Here is a 24,378-nt window from a genome sequence, read left to right as displayed (position 1 = left end):
TGTATGAAATACCTAACAAAAAAAACAAAAGGAAGAAAATGCTGAATACGGCAATGAAAAAAAAAATGAATCCCAAAAATGTCGATCAAGGGCTTGCAGGGGTGTTCCCAGCTCCCCTTGATCGACATTCCGGGCCTTCGGAGGGTGAAGGGGAGTTCCTGGCTTCCATAAAAACAAAAGCAGGGGACAAGCAAAGCAACAAAAAAAAGGAAAGGACCCTGCAGCACAGGGTTCCAATCCAAGTGCGTGAAAGGGAACCAGCGTCGCAGAGGAATGGCGTAGGTGGCAGCACACTTCAATGTGTGACATCAGAAAGTGAGTAAGGGGGTGCAGGTTGTTGGAAATGTCCACAGGAGACAAAACCGAAAATTATTTTGGTTCAAATAACTTTCGTTTTTTTCTCCCTCTGACATTTCGTTTTTGACCAAATCATGGACATCCCTTACTAATGGAAACCTAGAGACTAGACAATAGGGGGTCAATATTCTATATATACTAACCCATGGACTAGGGACTCCTGGGCTAAGGTGGAACTTTCTAGATGAGAGAGTGAGGGACATCCCTAGAACTCTGTCAAAGAAATGAATAAACACCTTTGCACTGTCTCTGGGAGTGTTCTTTGAGTCATCCATGACAGTACCCCAGAACATCTTTCTTGGCTCTTGTGGTGCTTGGACTCTTGGCTTTTGTGAACATTGTCAGCATGTAGCTCTTCAAAATATGTAGAACCAGTACCATATCTGGGTTCCCTGGATGTGGACCAAATGTCAGACATCATTGAATCTTAGCCAAGATAGCACTGGGCTTTGGAGGGCGCTGGATCCATGCCATGCCACAGTCTCTCTCAGCACGGAGGCCTTACCATCCTAATAGCGCCTTGAAACTTTACTTGGGCACTAAAAGCCTCACCACACTCTCTTCGCCATATCCCCTAACTCTCTTAGTTACCTCCAATGGTTCTGCTCCTCTCCTCCTTGTTAGATGTCTTGCCACCAACACTTCTTTATCTTCTTTTGCTCCTTATTCCTCTTCCTGGCTTCTCGCCCCACCCTCTTTTACCACCACTTCACTCTTCTCATTCTTCGCTACCTCCCATCTTCGGTTGTTCTTCCCACCTCTTTCTGATTGTCCTATCCCATCTTTACCTCTCCTACCTGCCTTATGTTCTTCATCATCTCCTTTCGCTCACTTGTTCTCTCCTTCTACTGATAGTCTATCGCTATCCTCTTCACTGCCACTCCACTCCCCCTACATTCCACCACCTCTTCCTGCTCTATACCACCACTTTCTCTTTCTGTACCACCTTCTTCTCCTCCTTCACCACCTCCTTTTCACCTCTAGCATCCGCTGCCATGTACTTTCCTGTTCTCTGTGCCTTCCACTCCTGACTTCCATACAGTTCCCCAAACTCGTGGGGCTCTTCATAGTTCAGAAGGTCTGCCCACTGCCACCGTGAATATGTGTGTGTGTAGTAATTAGGCCCCACAACTTTAGCTGAAAAAGAGCTGGGCTTCCAATTGTGTGCCAGACAGGGGTGGTAGCCCAATTCCCATATAACCTTAAACAGTTCAGTAGTTTTCTCTGCCCATCACTGGCAGAGCAATATGAGAGCAACTGCTGCCACTTCTACTGAAACCAGCATTGCAGTTCATAGGGAAATGCCTCCTACTCGGTTGATTCGCGTTAGAAAAACCAAGTAATTTTGTCAGCACAGAGGCAAACTACTGCGGTGGCACCCGTCAACCATGGCCACACACTGCAATGCCAAAAGGTGAACACTCCACTTCTGACTGACTTCAAAATCGGGGATAGACTTTTGGGGTCCTCCACCACAGCAAGATCAAGGTTAATTACACCATATTACCAACAAGGACACATTAATTGGTGAAGGCTGTAAAATACTGATTAGAAGGTGAACATTTATGGAGAAGGATAAATGAGGGACCAATCACATTCAGACATCACATAAAGTCAGTGGAATATCTCATCTAAACCCTTATTATAGCATAACACCAATCCGACGGACTACACAAGGGTTCAATGCTCTGCACAGGAGAGGATAGATACATGAATTAAACAGTAGGAGATAGCACGAGAATGCGTGGACCCATGTATTGGCTGCTGAGAGGACACTAAGCAGACCATTTTCCTACTCAAGGCAAAGAATGAGAAAGGTTTGGAGTAAGACATGCAAATACATTAAAAAGAAACGGCCTGACTGGGCGAGGAGTGCTTCCTTGCCTGAGAGTGAGACATTCTGCTTACTTTCCGCGCGGAGCTCATGCCTTGCTTTCCCTTTCCGGGAGCTTACTCTGCTGGTTGCTATGCAACCTAGAGCCCACCCATGCGCTGGCCAATAGTAGAAGAGCACCTCTGACATTTTCCCACCCTGGCTCCAGACCGAAGACCAGAAGCAGCGCTGTGTGAAGTTAAAACACAATGACGGATGGTAAGTTTAAAAAGTGTTAGTATCATTTGTGAATGTTTCACACAATGCATGTTTCTGTGTGTTTGTAAGATGTGTAATGCATGTATATTTATGGATGTACTGTTTCACGTATGTAATGTTTGCATGATGCAGGCCTGGCTGAAGAAGTGCGGACCCATTTCAAAATGATGGTTACCGCGAACACCCCTTTGCTCAGAGTCAGGGGTGGACTGGCCTATAGGGAACTCTGGAGATTTCCCAGTGGGTTTCTGGACCCTGGTCCCCTTTTCTGTGGCATTTCCACATTTTCCCATAAGAAAAGGGTTGGGTTTGTTGAAAATGCATACTTGCCACCATTCTGTGACCAAAAAGATGTAGGATTTTTCAAGTTTCAAAAATAATACTTAGCATAACAATGACATCACAGGAAATTACAAAACATACATTGTTGGCACCACTGGAGCATTCGGTTACCAGACATTTGGTCGAAAAAAATTGGTCGACCAGACAAATGGTCGAACCAATTTGGTCGAAAACCAAATGGTCGAATTTTTTTTTTTTTTTTTTTATTTATGATCTTGGCTGAAATGAAAATCATCGGTCAGCAGACATAGGAGATGCATGACACTGTGCAAAACATTGAAAAAGAGCTAAGAGATATTAACACTCATATGGATGTCCATCCAGACAGAACATACTACTGATAAAGAAAGATGCATTAGTTCCATGGAGGGCATCCAAGACACCATGCTCACTGACATGGATGGATTGATTAAAGAAGTGCAACAACTGGGGGCCAAGGTTCAGGACCTAGAAAATAGGTCACAGCGAAACAACCTACACCTAGTGGGGTCCCTGAGAATGCAAAGGGATTGATCTTGAAGGGTTCCTATGTCAGGTCTTTCAAGACAAACTCCAGCTCACTGATCCCAGACCTTACACTATTGAGAGAGCACACAGGGCCCCTATTTCGAAAACTGCCCAGGGGCAAAAGCCCACACATCATAATGCTCCGCCTTCTTAATTTCCAGCGTATGTTGACAATTTTAAGACCCTATCGAACTGCGGATCCCATCTTGATCAGCGGCATGACGGTGCGGATCTTCAATGATTTCTCTCTCTCGAGCTATGGAAGCACAGAAGAAGCTTTAACCCAGTTTTCGAGGCTCTGAAAGACTCCACCCATCATCACTACCTAAAATGTCCTGCAATCCTTTCGATCCAAATGGACCAGCAGTGGCCTTAATTCGACTCACCAGAAGACACTTGGTGCTTTCTGAAGTCTTGAGGTTTGATGGAAATAGACATGCCAGTGGTGCAGAATCTAGAATCTACAAATGCACCTGGCGCACTGTCGCAACACAAAGGTGCCACAAGGATAGAAAAAAGCCGGGTGACAGCCCAAGGGCCCTAGCTGCAAATGGGACGGACGGCCAAAGAGATGATATGGTCTGATCGCCCATCATCTGGATCAACCTGCAGCCTCCATAGAGGGCGCCTGAAGACATTGGGGATGGAGTCTCAAGTCTAGATCACCATCTCCTTTGGCATGGCCCTGTGACCTTTTTCACAGCTATGTTGCATGACTCAGATGGCTACATGTTTCAGATACTTTTTGGGACAGCAGAGCAATGGATACACGTCCTCCCTGCCTGAGGTCCATCAACCCCCTCCCTTTGTAGCTTAATGTTTCTGTATATGCATGTTAATCAACATATGTTGATGTTCATAATGCTTGAAATGCTGTGGTGTTTAGTGGGGGGAGCTTTACACCTCACTTTACATCAGCAGCATTGGCTTTCCTGATGCTGTATTGGGGTCACGTTTTCAAGTCTCAATGTTGTTTTTGTTGAGGTACTGTTTTTTTTGGGAACATTTGTCAGTGGTTTGCAGATCTTCTTTGGTTACAGACTTCTCCGGATACCCTGCGCAGGAATATTGTGTGTTGTTTAGTCCCGCACCAGGGGCAGGATTCCTGTCTGATGTGCAATCACTGTTGATGGTAATGGCTACACTTACATGAATCACGATTAAAATCCAGGGGTTGGGTCACCCTGTGAACCGGTACTGTATGCTAAATCTCCTGTGGGGTTTGGATGTAGGGGAGTCAGCAAAGTTGTTCAGGGGTTGCGTCCGTATGGCGGTCGACTCTCCTTATCGTGGGAAGTGGGGGGTGTCTAGATTGGTTCATGAATGGATTCCCCTAACAGTTCTCACCATTAAAAGTGATAAAGAGGGGCCTTTTGTTCTCTTGCAATTGCTTCTTTTTCAGCACTGGGTTACTCTTATCAATATATATGGCCCCACGACAGATTCCCCAGGGTTTTATATACATATGTTTGCTACATGTGCACCATATATGGGATGTTTCACAATCACGGAGTGACCTCAATGTCACCCTCACACCCGAGCTAGACAGGTTTAAACCCACACAGGCGCAGAGTGTTCCCCTCCCGAGGAAGGTTTAGACTCTCCATAGGCTGATGTCAGATCTAGGACTGGTAGATGTATGGAGATCATACATTTTATTCTACTCATCACCAATGTTATTCCCGTCTTGACTACTGGTTACTTCCCTGTAACACGATACATATGGAGAATAAATATTCGATTCTCCATTTGACGCTATCCGACCATGCCCTGGTCCTCATGCACATTACACTCCCAAATATACCACCTAAAGCTCGCCTGTGGTGCCTAGCCTAATGGCACTGCAACACCACGATATGGTTGAACTTCTCATACAGGATTTAGACAGATTCTGGCAGGACAATCTGACAGAGTGACTCAGATGCTGGGATCCACATAAAACATTATTTAGAAGGCAATTTATTTCTAGTTGATCATAGAAGAAAAGGCTGTGATCCGAAAAGGAATCTCAGTTAACTACAGAATTACAGACAGCTGAACGCAGTAAAAAGGCCTCCCGATGCACCCCCATATTCTCAAATTGCAGTCTGAAATCTCACATATTACTACACTTCAAGCCCAAAAAGCCTTCTATAAATGGGCATATACCCTTTTTGCTGAGGGGGATAGAACCCTTCGCATGATGGCTCTCGCCCTTAAGAGTAAACAGCGGGCACAACTCATTTCATTGATTCAGGATACGCAAGGCGAGATTTTGACGAGCGACAACTCCAAAAATCAAAGGTTTGCAGATTATTACTGTGATCTCTATTCAGCTCCACCGACAGAGGCATGGGCCATGTACACACCTTTCTCAGTGAGATATGCATCCCCAAATGCACCCAAGAGGATCTTATCCAATTGAATGCTCCTCTCACCGATGAAAAGGTCACAAGAGCTATTTGGGGTCTGGCTTCAGGAAAAGCGTCAGGGCCTGCCGGTTTCCCAATCGATATATATAAACTTATGCTGGGTCCAGGGACTCTGCGACTTGGACAAATGTTCAGAGAGGCCGTGGATTAGCACCATCTCCCATCCTCTCTAATGACAGCCAATATTGTTGTTTTCCATAAGAAAGGGCGTGATCCCATACTCTGCAGCTCCTACCGCCCAATTATGCTTATTAACACAGATGCAAAGGTCCTGGCGAAATGTTTGGTGGGTAGACTGGAATGATTGCGCCTGGGTCTTATTCATCAAGACCAGACAGGTATTTTTCTGAACCAACACTCATCTGATACCCTCTGACGCCTGCTGCATATTATGGAAGGCGATTCACACCCTGAAGATGTGGTCCTATCACTTGACGCTGACTTGACATTTTCACCGTTCTCCAGAAATGTGCTTTCTGTGGGTACTTTCTAGAAATGGTGCAGCTTCTCTATATGGAACCACATGGCCTTACATCAGAAGCCTTCCATCTGTACACTGGGAGCCTCCAAGGCTGCCCCCTGTCACCCCTTCTCTGTGCTTTGGCGATTGATCGAATGGCTGATAAACGGCATATTGATAAAAATTGGCCTGGTATCTACAAGGGCACTTAAGAGCATGAGGTTTCCCTCCATGCCGACAAAATACTCTTGTAGATCAGTCGATATTCCTAGCCCGCATTTGCACCATTTTGCAGGAATATGGCCCCATAGCCAGATACTGTGTCAATTGGGACAATTCAGTGGTAATGCCCCCACACCTAGACATTCCTTGGGACCCAGGTGGGGCGACCTCATTCAGACTCCAGTCTCACCATATCAAATATTTAGGGGAACTGTTCAGTCCAGATCTCAAATCCTTGGCTGACTTAACTATACACCCTTACTGGCTAGGATAAAGCAAGACATGGTAAAATGGAATGTGCTACCCCTATCGCGCTGAGGTAGAATTAATGCTCTCAAGATGAATTCACTCTGCAAGCTAATATACTTATCTTTTATGTTACCAATGCCCCATCAAAGGCAATTTACGAAGATTTTGACAAACAGGTGATGGAATTCATCTGGAGGGGCTAGAAAGTGCAACTCAATAAACTTGTCCTACAATCCACTAAAACTGATGGAGGTCTTGCGCTGCCACCTTGGAGGACTTACTATATGTCAGCTCAGGTTTGCTGGACCAAGCGTTGACTCAATATAGGGGATACCACGAGTTGGCACTCCATAGAACTACAGGTGCTCTTACCCCTTGCCGCGCAGGAGGTCCTGGCGATCCTGCCGCTGCACCTCCCAAAAAATATCTCCCAACATCCCATAATTGATCCCACGCTGGCGCAATGGCAGAGAATGCGTAATGCTTCAGGCACTGATATACATATAGCCCCATCTTGGATCATACTTTCATCCCTGTTGTCGTACAGCATGGGTGAACCGATTCACACACATCAGCATACGGGGTGGCAAAATATCACCTATTTGAAGATGACACTCCTATTTCCTTCTCAGAAGCTAAAACCACGGTAGGGCTATCAAATACGGACTGGCACAGATACAGGACTATACATTCAGTCATTGAACACCCTCACAACTAGACAATCAAGAGTAGGGGAACCCTTGATATATGAGGTGGAATTTGCCTGGGACCCCCTGGATTACCCCAGGATCAGGATATTTCATGTGCTTAGTATGCCTAACAATTGCAAGAGAAATCTGACATTGGCAAACATGTGGGCGGTAGATTTTTGTATTGTGCTAAATATAGAAGATTAGCGGTACCACCCGGCGTTGCACGAGTCTGTAGCTGACATGCATGTGGGAGTCTGCTATCGCCTTCTGTATGTATTATTGTGTCATAACTTCCTATTTTTGAAAAATCATAAAATCGGCCACTCCCGAAATTGCCTATACTGATTCACCCCTGTGCTGGGCTAATGGGTGGGGTTGGTCAAATTTCCCCATTGCCAGTACACCCCAGACTGGTATGCCGACCTTGTGTCCTAACTTCCTATTTTGAATAAGTCGCAAAATCGGCAATCTCCCGTAATTGCCTATACTGATAGCACAGGGCCGGACCCCAGCCTGTGCAGGGCGTATGGGAGGGGCTGGTCAGATTTCACTCTCGCCAGTACACCCAGACTGGTATGCCGACCTCGGGCCAAAACTTCAGCCCGCCAACTGTTGTGGGGCTGGAGCCAACAATCGCAAAATCTGTAATTTCCTGAAATCACCCATACTGATAACATAGGGCCGGACCCCGCCCTGTGCAGGGCGAATGGGTGGAGTTGGTCAAATTTCACTAATGCCAGTACACCCCAGACTTGTATGCCGACCTTGGGCCAAAATGTCATCCCACCAACTGTTATGGGGCTGGAGCCAACCCTGAACATACAAACACACATTCACAAATCTGATAGCACAGGGCCAGTGGGTGGGGTTGGTCAGTACACCCAGTACACCCCAGACTGGTATGCCAAACTTGGGCCAAAACATCAGCCCATCAACTCTTGTGGGGTTGGAGTAAACAATCGCAAAATCAGCAATCTCCCGAAACTGCCCATAATAACAGCACAAGGCGGGCCACGCCCTGTGCAAAGTGAATGGATCGGGTTGCTCAAATTTCACTATTGCCAGTACACTCCAGACTGGCATGCTGACCTTGGGCCAAATTTCCAGCCCACCAACTGTATGGGATCGGAGCCCCGAACATCCAAACAAACTTTCCCAAATATATATAGAGATATCTATGAGTTTTTTCCATGATCAAACATACCTTATTTCATTTGAAACATAGATTATTCATAGAGCCTATTTTACCCCGACCAGGCTATACATTATGGGTACTGCCTGATCCACAGGGTGCTGGCAAAAATGTGGGAACTGGGGAATATGGGACATATGTTATGGCTATGCCCAAAGTTGTGTCATTCTGGACCAGGGTCTCTCAACAATTGCAGAAGGTATCTCATTGGAAAAGTCTCACACCTCTATTTTGTTTGGAATTGACATATATGAGTGGCATACAGATGCAATGGCCCATAGGCTAATGCATATAATTCTCTTTGCAGCCTGCAATTTTATCCTTCTTGACTGGAAGTCGATGGTACCGCCATCCCAGCGGAAATGGTGTACATAGCTGTCTAAATTTTGTGCTGCGGAAAATGCATGCCTTCAAAAAACTGCTGGTACTGCACAAATGGTTTCTGGGATCTTCCAGACACATTTGTTTAAGCAGTGGTAGAAGTGTACTGAAAAAGGTAGTGGAACTGTGGTCTTGGTAAGGGAGAGGGTAGGCGGAAGCATAGTGCAGCATAAGACAAGGTGTTGCGGGGCATTGCAATCGTTAAGTGACTAGTAAATAAAGCTCCTATTACAACTTTGCACTTGCAAAAGGACATGAATGGACAAATCCTCTGTATAGAATGGTGAATATGGTCATAAAAAGTAGAGCAATGGTAAACAAAACAAAAATAAGTAGTGGAACACCGCTCCTGACCGTTCCCGCTCACTTTTATCACTGTGTTTAAGTGGTGCTATACCCAATAACATAATCCTGGAGCAGGGGTCACCCCATATAGAATGCATTTTATTGGATATGCCGGACCTATGTGGTGCTGCATGGCGTTGCAACACCCCCTCTGTGATATATGGGTAGATGCTCATAGCATAGTGTGAGGTTTGCTGTGGGACTTGAGAACGATCGACTGCTAAAAGGGTGGTATCGCTGCTCTAATGGTTCTGTTGGACATTCTCCCTCTGGAAGGACGGCCTGATGTAACAATGTTCTAACCTCCTATATGTCTGCAATATGCCAGGGGCGGGATTCCTCTATACGATGAATCTGCTGCCTTCAGCTTTTGTGCAAAGCTCCTAAACACGACAAATGTATTGTTTCGGGGTGGGGTAGGGGAGGTTCTTGTTCATTATTTTATTTTAATGTGATATAGTTTTTTAAACAAAAACTTTACACATGATTTCATAAAATTGTTATCAAATTACATAATACAGAAAATATTCTTTTGGTTTATGGCTTGCACCTCATACTTACAATGATAAGATCGTTTGTGCTTCGGTCTTCTACGTGCATAGCCATGTTATGTCGTTTTTATGCCAATAAAAACAGATTGAATCAAATAAATTGCTCCGTTATTGTTCCCTCTCATTCACTGCCCCTAACTGTTGTACCAGGAGAGTGATTATTACAAGACTCCATATATTGCTTGTGCATCTCACAAACTAGTCATGATTGTTGCATTTCATATCCATGTTGAGCTCCAAAACAGCCTGTTCCCGAGTGTTGCCTCTCCTACATTACTCCTAAGCATCGCAATCAGTCTGATGCACCTAACGTATCGCTCATTAACTATTACATCTTACAGGCTGCTCGTGATACAGCATCTCCTCGATGGATCCCTGCCTATTACCCTCCTACACACCGATCCTTCATTGTTGCACTCTGCATGTTGCTCCCTTTATCGCATCCCTGCATATGTATATGTCACTCAATGATCAAAAGATGCTTTATAAACATACCTCTCTAACTCATTGTCTCTTCATGGATGTTGCTTACTGATTATCTGAATCCCTTATTAACATGTACACCATTCTACTTTCTACCTTATGCTACAAACATCAGCTTGTCACTCACACACTGCGGGTGAACACCTGCTAGTATCACACTTCCCCTGCACACACTTATACCATTAAATCGCTGCACCTTTTCAACCAGTTTCTTACACACACACACGCAATCCTCCAGCAACTCCCTCTCGGAGTAGACTTTATCAGTGGCAAACTGAGTGTGATATCAACACCTAGTGCCACCAAGTGGATGCACATAACTCAAGTTCCCTCGCAACACCCCAGTTAGACACATACTTGCACACAAAGACTGGGTTATTCTGATCTGTATTCATCAACACTTCAAGTTGTTTATCTTGCCTCTGCCTCTCCACCCAATAGCCTCCTCTTACAGGTCCAGTAGTATCCAGAGGCCAGCAAAATAGCAGAAACTGTGCTATACAAGAAACCTATACATAACATTACATAAGATACAACAGGATAGTGTCTGGTTGCCCTCAAATAAATGGTGACGCTCACGGTGTTAGCTCTGTCCTGTTGGATCATGGATGCGATAGGGCATCTGTATTTGGAGCTCTCCATGAATCATAGTATGGAAAGAACTGTGAAAGAGGAGGAGTTGGTGAAAGCCCACAAAGGCAGCATGCGAGAACCTGATTACAGAAATGGAGCTGTAATACTATGATAAGATCCAACAGCACCATGGGCCGCTGCTGGTGTAACAAATCTAACACATGATGGAGCACAAGAACCTGATACAACCTGCGAGATGGCCTCACCATCCCACGCAAGCAAAGAAGACTATGACCTGAGGCACTAAGACAACGCCATCTTCTTGTGCCCATCGGTGGATGTACTGGGCATGTTTAACAAGCACTTCTTTACTGCACACGAGTACATGTGCACCACCCACAGCATGGGTCTACAAAAAGCAGATGTGCAGATGTTTTGACTATGAGTCTCGTGATCCCTATCATTGACTGTGCTGGCCAGGGCTGATGGGAATTGTAATGTTAATGTTAAAGGATATTTATACAGTGCACTATCACCACCGGAGTAGTCTCCTGGCGCTCTGGCGGATCTGAAAGAGGGTGGGATCAGTTAGTAGGGTGTAGCCGGGATAAAGGTGGAGCGAGATTTGTGATATCCTGTTGGCGGCTTCAGTTCGGTTAGCACTGTTTGCTGAGCATGGGTGTGGTTTACGGGTCTGTGGTCTCCCATATGCTGTTGTGTGAGACTGTGTGGTTTGTTTTGTTGTTGCAGTGTAGTTAAGTGCTTACGGTTTACAGTGCAAGAGAGTGGTTGTGTTTGTTTAGGGTTTGAGAGGTGTGTGAGGAGAGTTGAGTTTTTAGCAGATGGGTTAGTCGGGTACCTCGTTCTTTCGGAAATCTGTGTTGGTTGTCTTTGGCCTTGCTGTCTGCTGGAGTGTTCTTCTGTGGTTCATTCGCCTGGTTCTGCCTATCTCTGTGGCTGTCTTGTTATCTGTTGGCGGGAAGGTGGAGAGGGCCTCCCCCACCCAGCGACCAGATTGCTAAGGTTGTGGGTTGCTCTTTGGTTGTAAGTGGGTGCTGCCTGGTATGGCCTCCCCGAGGTCCTAGGGTGCGGCCCCCTCCCTATGAATTCTAAGCGCTCCTGGTACTGCGGGGTGCTAGTTTGTGATTAATGCTCCTTCATCTCCAGCTACAGTCTCAGTCCCTTGGACTTAGCCTAGCAAAGGGGTTTAGTTTGGAAGGGTTGAGTCCTTTAGTTGGTTCTGTCTGGTTCTGTGGTGAAGAACCAGGATTTGAGTAGTTTCCTGAATTTGAGGTGGTCCTTTGTACTTCGGATGTCTTTTGGGAGGGTGTTCCAAGTTTTTGTTGCCAGGTGAGAGAAAGAGGGTCCCCCAAGTTTTTTCCTTGTGTATGGTTTTGGTTCCAGGAGGATGTTGCTGCTTGATCTGAGTGTTCTTGTCGGTTTGTAAATGGTTATTTTCTTTTGTAGTATTTCTGCTCCTTGGCCTTCGATTGCTCTGTAGTCAAAGACATCTGGAGAGCTAAAGTTTGCAGACCTCTGACCCACGGAAAATCACGTGCGGAAGTCAGAGCCCGGGAAAATAAACGGCAGGCCCCAGCGCTTCAGTGTAAGTAAAGCCTGGCAATGGGACACTCAGAACTATATACTTGTTTCACATGCTCTACACCACCTTAACGCTGAGACACACAAGACATTACACATAACAACATAGATGCTATTGTACCACTCAACCATTGTATTAGTGTTGCAAAAACAAATCATTGATTTTGTACACTTTGTATTGGACTAGAAATCATATATATATATGTATCAAAGGTAGACATGTTGAGAGTTTTTTCGAAAACTGGACTAAAACGGCAACAAACATGTTTTTCAAAAAATTAATGAGACAGTATTTATATTACTAACCTCAATTTTGTTTTCAATGTAATCCCATATTCCGAGGACGACGATCCTCAAAACTGTCTAACAGAATGAGACGAAAACAGGTTTAATGCATACACTGCATGGTTAAAATTCAACAGGGATTACTTAACAGTAGTGGATAGAGTGTGGAATAAAGCCAGACATATTGCAGTATTCTCTCTCAAAAGTCCTGCAAGAAGGGCCCATGCAAAGTGAATATTCATGAATCAGCCATCCAGTGTATTATGCCATGAACTCCCTGCAGCCCTTCAACCTTACCTTCGCCTCGCAATGAACACTTCTTCTCTATTTACACCCCACGGATCAATAACAGTAAAATGGAATTGTAATGGACATTGGAGATCATTTTTTGGGGGGGAAAACAGTACTACAATTTGTTTTTATTCGTGTATGCATTAACATTTAGCAAAATAACAGAATATATGTATTAACACTAGAAATGGTAGGTGTGAAGATTGCATGAATGTGTTCCCTGTGACACAGCCACACCGAATAACCCTTCATTTATACCCAGTGGGGTCCTGAGGACCTGCACTGGAGAACTGGTTTACACAGGAACTCTCGCACAGCCCCTCTATGTTCCCACAATCATCCTATTGTAGCGGAACAAGCATGGTGTTGTACAACCTTTGACCCGTTGGCAGGAACAGAAGAAAGTTACTGAGAATGGCTCTGATGTCCCTGCATGGAACAGTCCTAGGAGAAGGACTCAGACATCAGACACTATTTTATGTCCTCCAGAAGAGGACTGCCAGGGGATATCCATTTTAACCAAGGCACCTCCAGTTCCCCACCAGTCCAACCCAGCCTGGTTTTGGTCATTATCAACTCATCAGACTAGTTGGGAAGACAAGTGAACATCCCTGTGACCCCCTCAGCCCCTAAACCAATACCCCAAACAAATTCTGCAAACCCATTCAAAGTGCTTCTCATTCAGGATCTGCTACACCCACATATCAGTGGTCTTGCAGACGAGTTCGCCTGCTACAGAGAGTGAGAATGAAGCAGATGGAGCAACATATGTCGGTCCAATAGCACAGCGAGTAGAACGCTTGCTTTGACATCTGTGCAGAGCCTGCTGATGCAGGTTCGAATCCCGACAGGGCCAAACTCAGCCTGTCATCCTTCTGAGGTTGATAAATGAGTACCACACACCCACCGTGGGTAATAATAAGCAGCGCTCAGATGTCTGAGGGTTTGTAGTGCTATATAAAGGCTAACTTATTATTATTAACTGCAACACTATCGAAGAGTGTCCAAGGAACAGAGGCAGTCACAGCTTGCCCTACTCCTTTCTTACCTGGACCCTTCTCATCTGTTCTGAATCAAACAACTCTGGGGTACCACCGCTCACAGACCCGCACTCTTCCATCTGACTTCACAATGGTGGTGGGGCCTTTTAAAGGTTCAGTCACCACTATAGAGCCGCTAATGAAGATCACCCCTGCATACTGCGCAGGGAGTCTTGATTCTATTAAAGACTAGGAGGCGATGAGATCCTAGAGGATGGAGGAGGCAAAGAGAATAGCCCAATAAGGGGCAAATTGAGCAGTCAAACTAAGAAGCCATGCTATGCAAAAACACCAGACCAATCAGTTGATGTTACAGACTGAGATACCATCCCAAACCCGAAAGGAGAAAAGAAACAGCACCCTAGATGAAGCCATCATTTGTGAGAAATCAACATAGGGAGCATTTACCTTAAAGCAAGGGGGAATGACTTCCTTGCTTGGCCGAGAAGCAAGCTGGGCGCTATGAGCCTGAGCATGTGACCTGTTGGGAAGGAACCAGGGTCCTCCCGAACCCCAAGTGCGTTAGAGTTAGGCGAGACATCTTCAAGGCACTATAACAAACTAAGGGGGAGGACGGGCTCTAGGAGGGCTCTCTTATACAAGTATAATCACATACACATAGGCATAGGTGAGCACTGAAGAAGGTAGTAATGGTCTACAGTAGGATATATAGGCGCAATTAACTATTAGTTGGACAGATTTGTAAAGTCAGATATATATAGGACATGAGAGGCATGGCGGTAGTGGTAGTTGATGTAATAGGCTGCAGCTGCTGAGTATGCAATAAGAATGGACTTGCTCAAAGTCACAGGAGAATGGATGCCCCGGCCTTGCAAACGGCTTAGTTAGTAAGGATCCAAACTCCCCATCCTTTCCAGAAGGAATGCGACCTGTGGGATCGTAAATAGACAACAATCGCTTAGCGTGCAGTTTCCCTCACTATTGCCGAAGCACAAACTGACTCTCTGTGTGTCCCTTGTCTGTCAAGGGTCCATGGGGTTAATCACAGGGCAATGGGGAGTGGGTAAAACACGTGTCTAATAGGGCTCGCCTGTGTTGTGTGGCAAAATGCAGAATGGCACACAGTATAATCTAAATAGGGGAGGAAACCGCAGACCCAGATAACATGAGTGGAATGTGAGTAGAATGAATTAAATATGTTCTACATGGATAACACTGTTTTAGGAGTTTTCCTTGGGCTAGGTGGTAAAAGTCTGGAGAGCTGCAATGTGTTTTTGCATAGTTAGCAAAATGGAGAACAGCACAGGCGACAATGTGTTTTTGCATAGCTAGCAAAATGTAGAACAACATGCCCTGACAAAACCGGCGACAACGAAGAAAGAAGGCCTCGAAGTATCCCTATTATGGAAGAAGGACGGATTGGGCTGAAGTCATAATCCGACTCCCCTTATGGGCAGCAGTAGAATTATTTTGGGCCTATCCAATCAGTCGTGCGGGAGTGTGTTGTAAAAGTGACAACACTATGACAAGCTGGGCCTATATAAACTCCTGCTTGAAACCACTTTGGAGGAAGGAACGAGAAAAGGGACAGGAGAAGAACGTTCAGGCATCAGAGCCCTTTGCTACCATCCTCATTTGTAAGATTAAACTTGTTATTCTTACAAGATCCCCTTTGGCCTTATTTCCCTAGTGGGGTTTATTTATTCTGGTGTGAGCGATTTTAGGGACACCCTTACAGAACCAAGAAGAAAGCTAAGTGGTATAACCCTGTGACCGTGAACCAAGAAATGGATCGGTGTTATATCCCTATAGCCGTAAGTGGAGGAGCCAAAATGCACATGGGGATCATATCATTGGGATGGTGTAAAGGGTAGAAAATATGTGATGTATTTTTTTACCTGGAACAATTTCTTTGAGCAGCCACAGATTTTGCGACAATATCGGGCTCTGATTGTTTTAATTCCATTTCTGCGAGTAACTTTTGTAAGTAACCTACATGTTGTGTTTCTGGGACTGTTGTGAGGGCTTTAATCATGGTTAACGTCTCCTATGATTGAACCACTTGTATTGGTGTCCATGTTTCTGGTGTGAGGGAGCTTTACCCATGATTTCCTATTTGTTTGCAAAACTGAGTCGCTAAATGCCAGGTCCACCCTCTTGAAATTCAATCTTTCCACCTGGCGAGCCCGTGAGCAAGTGCTGTGCTCTTGGAGTGGAGCCGTAGCTCTTCCTGATCTTGCTGGCCCAGTAATGTACTCCAGTCTGTCTGCATGCATCCTGAGGAGCATCCCACGGTCACACTATTACAAGCTGAGCGGTGCCCATAGTACACAGCTTTCCTTCCAAATATTCTCCTTTAAAAGGCTTGGGTTTAAGATGTGCTGCATGTGGCAGACTCCTGCCACAGAGAGGAGACTAAGTGGAGTTGACTGGAGGACTCTCCCTATGCCTCCCCCTCTGTCCATCATCCGCTAACCTCCCTTCTGGGAGCTTCCCAGCCCCACTAACCCCACAAGATGTCCCCAGAGCGCACACTAGGTCAGTGTTATGGCAGGCCGTAGAACCCGATTTAAAGGTAAACTACCTACAGTGCTGATTTGGGTACTCTCTAATATTTAGTACCGTTCTGTTCTGCAAGGAAAGGCAAGGACCTAGCCAATTTAAGAAGGGTTACGAGCATGCATCCTCTTCTCGTATGAAGGCATGCATTATATACTTACCCTATGACGTGTGTGCAAGTTCTTAGTGTGCCACGCTTGGCCAGAGCACAAGCCCTGTGCCAGTGTCTGAGAGCACACTGCAGTGTGCACAGAGGTGACAGCATTGATCTTAATCCTCATTGAAAGTTGCAGTGTTTCAACTGTTCGGACTAAATGAAGCTGCAGTGTTTACTTTGTTGCTTCCGGCAATTTCAACACGATTAGATGTTATGGAAGCCTTTCATAAATAAGATATGTAGTACAGATGATGCCTTCGGCAATCATTTATCCTACACCTAACAGTGACTTAGTCTGATGTAGCAAAGTAACATAATTTAACATGTAACAAATGCATATATTTACCTCTGAAAAAAACATAGACAGTATGGCAAGGCTGATCCAGTGAATGATTCCCACGAACTGTGATGCACTGGAAACTGCAAAACAGAAAAGATGAATGATATGTTAGCTTCATCACATCAGCTATACTCATCACATTAAGGCAGATGTTACTAACAATTACCAACACGCTAAGATTATTGAAAATGTAAATATTAATGTATTATTGCCTATTAGCACCCTTTTTAGAAAATTTCCATTAGATACACCGATCAGGATTGACTATTCCAAGCAAATTCCGAACACTATTAACCATAATTTGCTTGGAATTCCCATTCATGGTTGGCAGCCCAAGTCGAGCATCTATCCGCCTCTGCCGGCTGCCCCACACTGCCCGGGTCTGTGGCTTTGCCCCCCACTCACCTATTCCTTCTCCCTCCACCCCCCAATCATATTTTTTCAGGGATCAAGCTAGGCCCCCCAAACTCTTCCACTTTACCTCCTTTGTGCATGTGACAGCCCAGTACAAGTCGGCACACAATCTGCCCTACTGACACAGCGCCCCACAATGTGGCCACGTGGCTGCAGCAGGAGTGCTTCGGTTGGCAAGTTATCAGTCAACCCCTTTTGTTTGTGAGAATGAGTCCACAGCCCCTAACCTGCACTGGTGCTAAAAGCCCCAGTATCCGTGTGGGGGGAGGAGGGGCTTTCCTGGCCATTAGAAGTCCAAGCCCCCATAAACGGCCCTTGTTTCACTTGGGCCATTAAGCTGGACTTCAGGGCTCTGAATGGCTGGAAAACCCACCACTCGTGGGCACTAAATCTTAAATAATATCAAGTTTGTATATAGCAATTTATTTTATTTGTTATTTTTTATTTCATGTGTTATAGTTCACAAAAGAACTTTTCAAATAAACACACAATAAAACATCAATGTAAAAAAGCATATAAAAACAATTTGACTTCAACTCAAACTTCACAAAACACCAAATTTCAAGCTTTACATTACAATTAATTTCACATTACACACACGATAAAAAAAAAACTAGTATACCAATATCTTTAGCAAAGCTTAATAGCTCATAATAAACTTCCCCTTGGTTGGAGTCTGAGGGTCTAATCCTCATTTGCTGTTCTTGCCAATGGCGATAAAACATCTTTTAAGAAACGTATTGCAGCCAATGACCATATAAAAGATTTATCCATGAAAATGCGTTGCCATAGACACCCTGAGTGAACCTCCTTGTAGTCCTTTAAAAGATGAGAAAAATGAGTCTGGCATTGGACGCTCAGATCAGGGTAGTAACCCGTCAGATGTTTTATGGTTTCTATCAAATCGAGTTTTCCAATTTACAAAATCTACACCTCCTCAAGTTGCGGCATACACCCCCTAGGGCTCCCAAGATTTCATTACTGGGGAACAAGTTCAGGCAAAAACGCAAACACTGGTCTCGCCAGTATTGCCCCAGGCATTTCCTCAGATAGTGTGGTAATGTATTAAAGGATTTCACATCTAACAGTATTCCCTTGAATAGATGTTACTTCCTGACACAATCAATCGTGTCAATCCAGTCAGTCTCCCAAACTCTTTTTCACTTTCAATGGGTTCATTAGTAAATACTCCACCGAGGAGTCAATGGCACTTAATATTTCTAGGCACTGACAGTGCCATTCTACGTGAGATGCTTGGGGACTTACCCACACTTTAGCAGCACCCAGCTTGACCTTTCTTCTGCCAGGTAGATCCTTCCTAGAAAGTTAAACATTTTTCCACTTAGCCAGAGCTTCCAGAGAAACTAGGCCCAGTTCATACCTTATAACTCGGGACTGGAACACTAGTTGGTAGCTTTAAAATGTTCCTCCAGAACGCTCCTTTAAGCTTACCCCATTGTCCATCCAGGGAGAATAATGTCATCTCCGCACCATACGTCACCACAGGGTCCACCTTTTTACAATAATCTCGAAAAATGGCCACATTTCTTCTTCAGGAAAGCTGCCTGTGCGGCCAGAGCGATAATCTTTTGTTTCTTTACAGCTAGCTGCTGGGCTCTATTTTCTTTCGGGAAGATTGAAAAACCCAAATATACAAAGTAGTCCACCTTCTCTGAGGATTTCTTGCTAATGGACCACTTGAATTGTCTGGACGGTGTCAAAAGCCATCGAGAAGTCTATGAGGGTGACATAAAGCAGTTTATTATTCTTAACTGCCCCCTTCTTTAACAGTTCCAACACAAAGCCGCTCATCTCTGACGGAACCCCTTGACAGAACCCTGTTTGGAAAACATCAATCCTTCCATTCTGTTATGCCCAGTTTCCCGGGTCTCTTAAAACTAGACCAGTGAAAATCATTGCTGGGCAATCCAGAAGGGAAATCAGCCTGTAATTGGAATTGGAAGTGCTTAGACGCAAGCCCTTTAAATATGGGGACTACGATTGCTGTTAACCAAGACCCTGGCATGGCTTTCTTCCTGAGTTTTGTCCTAAACATAATTTCTAGGACTCCTACCCAAATTTCGAGGTTATTTTTAAGGACACACATCGCCAGGCCGTTTGGTCCCGGAGCCGAAGATTTTTTACTCATGGATATTAGGTAAAACAGATCTTCTAAGTCCCAGGCCAGCTTCCAGTCTGTTATTCCTTTCATGCCCCCAAGCCACTCCAGATCTATATCACCATCTGATTTATAGATCTCAGTGAAGTGGGCCTTCCACATTTTTTCACAAATCAGATTTATTTAAGAGCCTGTTTGTACCTTATCATTGTCTTTAATTAGGTTACAGAAGTCATGGGTGTTGTTACTTGCCATGACATCCAACATTTTACGAGCGTCCCTCAGCACCAACTGGTGGTAGTGTCGTATCCAGGCTTTGTGGACACCCTTCAGGCACTTTCTACCCGACATGTCTTCTAGGGAGAGACCCTTAAGGGAGAGCCGCAGCTCTCTCTTTTTGAGCACAATCACACTATCAAATGTGTGGCTGTGCATCATTTTGCCCCGTTTCCTTTTAGGCAGGCAGTTTATTCCAAATACCTTCTGCTTCAAAGCAGCATGATAATAGGTGTTATTAACAGCCTAGAAATGTCATTTCTGTGCTCACCATTACACCTTTGAGAGGATAAATGTGAATGCCCGCCCCATCACATTTAATTGTACAGCTTTTCAATGTACCCAATAGTTTTCTCGCCTCTCCATTCATTGAGGCCTGTCAAATGTGAGAATAACGGCAACAGAGGCAGACGAGAGCTGCCTCAGTGCTGCTGATATAGAACAGAGACTGACACATGCTAATTAACTATACAACATGGTCGGTTTCAAAGCAAGTCCTTTGTATATGGGATATGTACTAAAAGTTCCTTAAAAACATTGTCTGAATAGCTTTTTTCCTGATCATAGCTACACATTTAAACAAGCTTTGGCAAAGCCAACAGTTTTGGCTTTTGTGTAGGCATGGGATAGGCATTTGCCCAGCACTGCCATAAAGGTACTACCTGGTCATAAAAAAGCTAAAGCTGGACAATTGTGTGATCAACTGGGCAGATGATAGCAGTTCCTGGCAAAGGCCCATCTTATACATATGCACGAGCCACAATTATAAATCAAGTGACTGAAGGCACACTCGGGTAAGACATTTCTGTCACACTGGTAGAACATTTATTACTGTAATTAGGTCATTTACTGTTTAATAGAGCTATCTCAAATCCCAGGAGTATGTGTTTTGGGCGCGAGGAGTAGATAGTGGGTGGTTATGGAAATAAGGATTAGCATAGCCATGGTCAGTCAATGGGCGAGTAATCCAACAACACCCACAACCCTCCTCACATGTCTTCTGTCTTCTAGCGGAACGCCAATGCAATAGGTATGGCTTATAGATGGTGCTGCAGCACCCCTTAATAGCCAATACTTAAAAGCACAGAGGATGCTATTCTTTTATTTGCGTTCATTTCAGAATATGCAGGGCAACTTTTTTTCCAAGGTGACCTGCACATTTCGTGGGGGCTGGACAGCAGAGCAGAAGATGCTCTTGGCAGCCCCTTGAATACATTAGTTTTGAGATGTATAACAAGCTGTGCATTTCACAGTGATATGCCCATAGGGGACCTGTCACTGTGAAATGCAGTAAAAAGGAACCATGTATTTTTGTCTGGGCTTAAAGGATAGAAATGCAGGTTCACACCTCTGCTCCCCCACTTCAAAGACAATGCTTGAAAGGTTCAGAAATTAACCTCCCATCCATTGAGCCTTCCCCTGCACCTAGTCCGAACAGGCACAGGGAATCTCTTTTATTCTTTTGCATGTCAAAGTGCATCACACTTTTGGACTTGGAATGCGCATTGACATGTGCAGAATGCCCACTTCTAAATTCAAATGTGCAAAGGATGTGGAAAGAGCATCTGAGATGCAGACATTCCGATGTCCTTTATGGATTGGTGGGGAACGTTCATTGATGCCAGTGATCATTAGTCCACTGCTCTTGCAAAATTGGTTGTGCATAAAATACATCCCACTATAAATGATACGTGCTGTCTATCTAAATACTAAATAATGGGGCCTCTGTTCTGGCTGGATAATGTTTGTTTATTTTATTTATATAGTACACCTGACCCAGGGGTATCTGGGCACTTGAGGGTAATGGTTACAAGATGCAGTTTATACAGTTTAAGCAGTTTATACAGTTTATACAGTTTATACAGACAGAATACAGATAATACATTCAAATAGCAAAGGCAAGGCATGGATATAGATATATACAGATAGGGGGGTGGGGTACAGGGTGATGTCAAGTGTAAGGTAGGTAGTGTTAGTTTTTGTTCAGTAACCATGTGATGACGTGACTTCTGAATGATTGAAAGGTACGGATAGTTCCTGTGTAAGTGTGTTCCATAATTGGGAGGCTAGAACCGGGAAACTGTTTCCGCCAGCTCTTTTTAGGATATACCTGGGCACCACCAGGCAAGATGTGTTGGTAGATCTGGTGATTCCGGCTGATGATATCAGGGTACATTTGTCCATGAGATATGGTGGGGCTTGGTGGTTCAAAGCTTTGTAGGTGAGGCAGATGGTTTTTAAGTCAATTTTTTCCTGTATGGAGAGACATTTGCACAATTTTCTGGTTGCAGAAATGTGCTCTCTTCTAGGTACGTTTAATGCAGCTCTGAGTGCATTATTTTGCAGAACCTGCTATTTGTTAATTATGAATTTTTGTTGGCGCCTAAGTGTAGGCCATTGCAGTAGTCCAGTTTGGACTGTATAAGTGCTCTGGCCAATATAAGGCAGCTATTGGAAGACAATAGCGGTCTGCAAGCCCTGATCAGCTTGCCAGTGTAGGCAGTGGCTGAGACAGTCATATTTACTTGTTTGGTAAGGTTGGTATTGGCATCAAGGGTTTTTACATTTTTGGCAATAGGTATGTTATTTCCATCAATTAGGATGCTACTGTAGTTGGGACTGAGTTTAAGCAGGTTGTTGGGTGAGCCGACTAGGAGTAGCTCAGTCTTATCATCATTCAGGCAGAGGCCATGTGTGGCCATCCATGCCTGAATGATGGTGAAGACTTCATTAATCCGGCAAACATCAGAGTCGTAGGTACCTGATAATGATAGGAGTATCTGGGTGTCATCTGCATAGTTAATGTAGGTGACACCCAGACGGTCCATTTTGTCAAATAGGGGCTTTGTAATGATATTGTACAAAGTGGGCGATGCAGAGGAGCCTTGTGGGACACCGCAGGTGATGGGGATCGGGTCGGCCGCAGCTGTGGGTGAGAAAACACGCCTGGTTCTGTTAGCGAGGAAGGATTGGATCCACATGACAGCAGAGTTGGAGAAGTGTGCTGCCGATCACAGGTGGTCGCATAGGATTTCATGGTCGAGAAGTAGGATGGCAACTCAACCTTTATCTTTTAGTTCATCGATCTGACTTTTAAGGTCAACAAGAGCAGTTTCCGTTCCATGTTGGGGTCTAAAGCCAGATTGACAGATTCCTAATAGTTGGTTTGTCTCTAGATAATCTTGAATTTGCAAATATGCAACTCTATTTAAGATTTTCAGTAGGAACGGGACAGTGGTGATCGGTCTATAATTGGTGGGTATAGACAGATCTAATGTTTGTTTCTTGGGTAGTGGGAGAACACAAGATTGTTTCAGGTTGCTTGGGGCTGAGTTGCTGGCGATCGAAGAGTTTATTAGTTTGGTAATAAAAGAAAATAAATCTCTGGCTGCGTCTTTTATTATCTGGGCTGGGCAGCTGTCACCTTTGCAGTTAGATGGTTTCAGTGATGCTATGATTTTTTGTACCTCAGGTATGGTTACCTTATTGAATTTGAAACCTGAGTTAAGGTATGTGGATGATGTCGTGATTGGACTGGTGAATTTACCTGAGGTGAGTTGGTGCCGTTTGTCAGCTATTTTGGCTTGGAGCCCTGTAATTCTGTTGGCGAGAGCATTTTGAATGCTGTTGCACCAAGCATTGTCATTGGTGCCGGTATCTGCAGGTGGATTAGGGTTTTATAATTCCTTTAAGATGTTGAATAATTCTCTAGTGCTGGATCCTGCCTGGTTTATTCTGTTATGTTGGTACAGATTTTAGTGTTCAAAACACGATTTATAATTTCAAATGTGGGGATCCTGAACTTCTATGTACAAGAAGCTGAAAGGCGGCCTCTAATATTATTACAATTATTAATTATACTCAAGCCCCACCATATAACTTCCTAGGCCACAGCCCTATTCGGGATCTTTAATAGCAGCTCTCCCTTTGCATTGCATTATGCACAGTTTTTACCCCAATTATTTAACCACCACCTTTTTACAGATTTACACCACATTTCTTACTGATTTTAAGCTGTACACTTTAGGGAGGCATGCCCTGGAGCCTGCTGTTAAACCTGAACTGCTCCATCTCTATAAACCCATTATCCCCTTGCCTGAATTAACAATCTTGTTTTCTTCACGTTTATAGACTCAGTGAATTTCATTGAAGTGAATATTATACACTGAAAAGTCTTGGATTACCAAGATTAGGAAGCTGAAATGGTCGAAGGAGAATAAAACGAAAGTTATCTTACTGAGAATAACTTTCGGTTTTCTCTCCACCCAGGCATTTTAGCTATCCCCTTGCCCCCACCCCCTTACTTACCTGTGAGCGGCACACCTCCTTGTGTGCCACCGTCTCCCACACCCGTTTGTGATGCCGGTTCCCTTCACTTGCATGGATGGGAACCGGCGCCGCAGGCAGTGCCGTATTTAGGCTTTCTGCTGCCATAGGCCCAAATAAGTGCATGCGCCTCCCAACTTTACTCCACCTC

General features: G+C 44.6%; 1 protein-coding gene across 14 annotated transcripts in view; it reads right to left on the bottom strand.

The window, feature by feature from the left end:
* TMEM266 (transmembrane protein 266) overlaps nt 1–24,378 on the bottom strand; it is an 818,009-nt gene that overhangs the window by 402,651 nt on the left and 390,980 nt on the right. For all 14 annotated transcript variants that reach the window (XM_069624431.1, XM_069624435.1, XM_069624430.1 and 11 more), the window contains 2 exons: nt 17,099–17,172; nt 12,766–12,822 (listed from right to left, as the gene is read on the bottom strand). In XM_069624431.1, coding sequence (XP_069480532.1) covers nt 12,766–12,822; nt 17,099–17,172 — 131 coding nt within the window. The remainder of the gene's footprint in view (nt 1–12,765; nt 12,823–17,098; nt 17,173–24,378) is intronic.

Source organism: Ambystoma mexicanum, chromosome 11 (assembly GCF_040938575.1).
Source record: "Ambystoma mexicanum isolate Mex_15411 chromosome 11, UKY_AmexF1_1, whole genome shotgun sequence".
NCBI classification, from domain to species: Eukaryota; Metazoa; Chordata; class Amphibia; order Caudata; family Ambystomatidae; genus Ambystoma; species Ambystoma mexicanum.
This window is presented reverse-complemented; position numbering and strand designations above follow the sequence as displayed.